The sequence below is a fragment of the Seriola aureovittata genome, chromosome 13 (genome assembly GCF_021018895.1).
Source record: "Seriola aureovittata isolate HTS-2021-v1 ecotype China chromosome 13, ASM2101889v1, whole genome shotgun sequence".
Lineage (NCBI taxonomy): Eukaryota > Metazoa > Chordata > Actinopteri > Carangiformes > Carangidae > Seriola > Seriola aureovittata.
In genome coordinates this window covers 13,990,065-13,993,937 of record NC_079376.1, presented here as the reverse complement: position 1 = coordinate 13,993,937, position 3,873 = coordinate 13,990,065, and the positions used below count along the sequence as shown (strand labels likewise).

The following is a 3,873-nucleotide window of genomic DNA, read 5'->3' as shown; positions in this document are numbered from 1 at the left end:
CTCTGCGGGGACTGGAGCTGGAAGGAGACACACTGGGGTCTATCTGCAGGAGAGCCACGCTATTGGCCGCCGATGGACCCATAAGGGAGGAGCAAACCGATTCCGACACGAATGTTTGGTTTTCAGTTGTCACTCATGTAACTTCCAGCATATTCCCGTAGCTCACCTGTGCAAGGTGAGTGCTTTTGAGATCGTGGGAACGGGGTATCCTTGTTGTCTGGCCAGAAGCGGACTTTGCCGTGGGTAGCACCCACAGCGAAACACCAGACTGCACCCTGTTTTTATTCCCTTATCGAAGTATGGAAATCCAGGGGTTTATTTAAAATATTTCTTCTCAATATTTCTGAAATGATTTTGATACAGAAAACCTTGAATAAAACTTGAGACTAAGACTGAATTAGTCGCATTTTAAATGCCAGCACCATCTGGCACTCATCATCTGTATTTTTAAAGACTTTTCTGTTTTGATTATTAGTACTGCCATACATGCGCAAATCTGTAAGTCACAAGCTATACACACTGAATCAGGTCACAATAAGCACATTATGATCCCAATAAGCAGTGTCAGATCAAATCCAATACACAAACATAAAATATTTAGTAACAACCACAGAAACAAATATCTCCATATGAATACAGATTTTCAGACCATCTCATAAATATGTGTGGTGGGATATTACTGTTTTCCCTGGAGCTCAAAGAGTATTATTTTCACCACTCACTCATACCATCAAAGCCAACCAACAGTCTAACATTAATATAAGATGATATAATATTAGTAATATTAGTAAGGATGGCTGGTATCAAATGTTGCTTACTAGCCCATAAAAACGTATGTTTGTGTTGTATCACTTGCACCTGGTGACATTCATGGCTATTTCAAAAAAAATTGAAAAAAAGAAGATAGTTTGTTTGTTTTGCAAATAGTTTAAATCTAATGCAACAATTGACTCTAACATTGTCTTAGCAGTTATTGACAGTCATACATTGTCCATAAATCAATTTATCACATATCCCTTTTAGTAATCGTGATGAAATATAGCCTACAATAGCACATCTGCTTTCCAAGCTATAGCCTTTGAAAATATTGTATTTGAAATTAAACAATTCAACCAACTTACTATTTTGTCACCATAATATCATAATGGACAATTACTGTCTTCATCATACATAAGATCATAAATCACGTAATATATCCATCATCCTTGGTGAATAATTTCCCCCAAACAGTTATACATTAAAGCAGAAACTCTGTGATGTCAGATGCCTTGGGGAACAACATCTGGGTATAGTTTTGGTTTTAATTGTGTTTCAGTTCAGACTTACATTAGATCATGGAATATATGGGAGTCCTGTATGGGGAAGTGCACAGAGGAGACAGTGAAACCTATAATGGAAGCAACCATTATAAACATTCTCTCTAAATACAACCTAGTGAAAATAAACAACTCAGCTTTTTCTCCCTTTTTTTTTTTTTTTTTTTACCTCAGAACCCCAGGGACTCCTCAGGGACCCCCTGCGTGTGCCTGCACCACAGTGTGACCACCATTGCTGTAGAGGTCATCATTAAGTAGGAACTACTCTTATTAGTGCGCTTTCCCGTCGGACCACATTGCGTGTGACGCAGCGGTTCGCCTCTTGTGAAGTGACAGGAGAGCTGCTGGGTGTTGACATTTATATCTTCTGAAGCTTGTCATTTTGTGTTGCTCACACAGAAATGGACGACCAGGGGTGTCCGAGATGCAAAACAACCAAATACAGGAATCCGTCGCTGAAGCTGATGGTGAACGTCTGCGGCCACACGCTGTGAGTATTTACATCCGACAGCTAAAGAGAGCAAGAGTGAAGCAAATTTCCACACAACACGACGTTTTTTGTTTCAAAATGTGCAAAAAAAGACACCTACCAACACAAGAAACCCCTATAGCTTGCGGTTAACTGTTATTTTAAGCTTTTTATCTTTTCTCAAGTCTTAATGTTCGGACGTTAAAGAGGTTGAAACACGTTCATGCTTCTTGAGCTTTTAGCTAGCAGCTAACGGTTTGTTGTGCTCAGTGATGTGTCAAATATGAACGGCATACGCATGTAGATAATATAAAATGATTACTATGCCTAGCCTTCGGAAAGAAACTGCAGCTTTAACAGTCGAGTGGCACAGTGTAGAGGTGGGTCTATCCTCTGTCACATCTTTGACAGTGCTGCTTGACAACTGTCAAACCTGACAGACACTGGCTCCACAACCGTCGTTGTTTGGACCTGACCTGCACTGTCTATGCTTAGCCCTCTTTTCAAATCGGTGTTTTCACTAGACCACTGAAGTGTATAGTTCTAGGACATATGAATTTTTATGGAAAGCATAAAGAGTTCAGGATGGCTTTGAGAAGAGTGACTGGTGAATGAGGGTATAAACTTTGTGTGTTTGCAGTGTGTGCTGCATTTTTAACTCCATAAGGAGTACAAATTATCCAGAGGTGTTAAGAAGGGCCATCTTGAATGTACAAATAAAATATAACCTACATTAGGGTTGCACTACATATTTACGTTTTTACCTGAACTTAACCATCTCAAGGCTAATTCTTGAACATAGACCTATTTAACTTACTAAACCACTGTGGAAGGTCTGGTTTGGCGGGTCAGTAATTTTGCATAAAATTTGCTCATCACAAGTCACCAGAAAATTAATTAAAAATTTGATTTACTATGACATAAAACAAAGAAATGTAAGCAATGCTGAATCTGTAACCAATAAGTAATCAGCTATCACAAGTGAAATAATTTTATTCTAATTGACTTAATTACTTAATAAACGAATAGTTCTGGCACTAGTTCATACTAATCCTATGTATTGTTTCACTGCAGTTTTGATTGTGCATTACTGTCATGTCAGTAGTGGGTAAAACTTGTCTGCTACAGCATTTTCCAATGTTTAACCTTGTCATCTGTTTAAAAACCTGGTCATTTAAATGAAGGGTGCATGTTCTCTATGAGCGTCATGCAGTGACAGTGGTAGCCTGATGAGAGCATTTTTTTCGACCCTGTCTGTTTATTGACCGAACCATCAGGAAGCGGCTGTGCTTTGTCATCAGGTCAGCGAGCTCATAACTCACCGCCTCTGTCTGGATGCAGGGCTACACGCAGAAAATTAAAATGATTCTGCAATGAAGCAATTTGGAGAAATGTCCTAGCTCAGGTCACCTTGGATTTGTTCCTCGGAGCCGGTGCGACAGTGAATTTATGCACCATTTGTAAACTGCTGTACTCTCAAACTATATTAATATTTTCATCACTGATGTCATTTGTCTTTTAGTTTGCAGCTAGGCTTACTGAAGAGTTGTTAAATATAGACACCTGTACTGTAGCTTGAGCAATGTGTTTCAGTTTCGCAGTGAACAACTCTATGAACAAAACAGTGAACGAGAAAGAAAGAGTCAATATGGAAAAAATAAAGAAATCAGAAAAGAAAATGCAAATATGCACATGAACAGTGAGACTGGAAACTTAATTACACACAAACTGACACATAAACAGTTACATGTTTACATCAGTCTATATTCTATAAGTCCAAAAACTGAGTGTAACTTGGAGTGAAGGAAATAGTAGCTGTGGTGGGAATGCAATGGACAGCCAATAGAACAAATTAGATGTATTAAATGATGGTAAAACAGTGAATAAGTATAGGTGTAGCCTTTAGAAGGAGACAGTTTTGATAACTAATTAATCATTAGGTCATAATCATTGTATTCAGCTTTTTTCTGCTTTTTTGACTCACAGTAATTGTATTTTGGATATCTTTGAGTATTGGACTGTCAGTCTGTCTGAAAGTTTAAAAAAAAAAAACAATTTTAAGGAATTTATTGAAAATATTATCAGTAG

General features: G+C 38.1%; 1 protein-coding gene across 2 annotated transcripts in view; it reads left to right on the top strand.

The window, feature by feature from the left end:
• mnat1 (MNAT1 component of CDK activating kinase) overlaps positions 1-3,873 on the top strand; it is a 34,463-nt gene that overhangs the window by 1,585 nt on the left and 29,005 nt on the right. Inside the window, exons 1-2 of one of the 2 annotated variants that reach the window (XM_056394438.1) lie at positions 49-175; positions 1,716-1,806. In XM_056394438.1, coding sequence (XP_056250413.1) covers positions 1,718-1,806 — 89 coding nt within the window. In that variant the 5' untranslated portion in view covers positions 49-175; positions 1,716-1,717. Of the gene's footprint in view, positions 1-48; positions 176-1,715; positions 1,807-3,873 lie in introns of those variants that run through there. The other variant, XM_056394437.1, reaches the window with a different exon arrangement.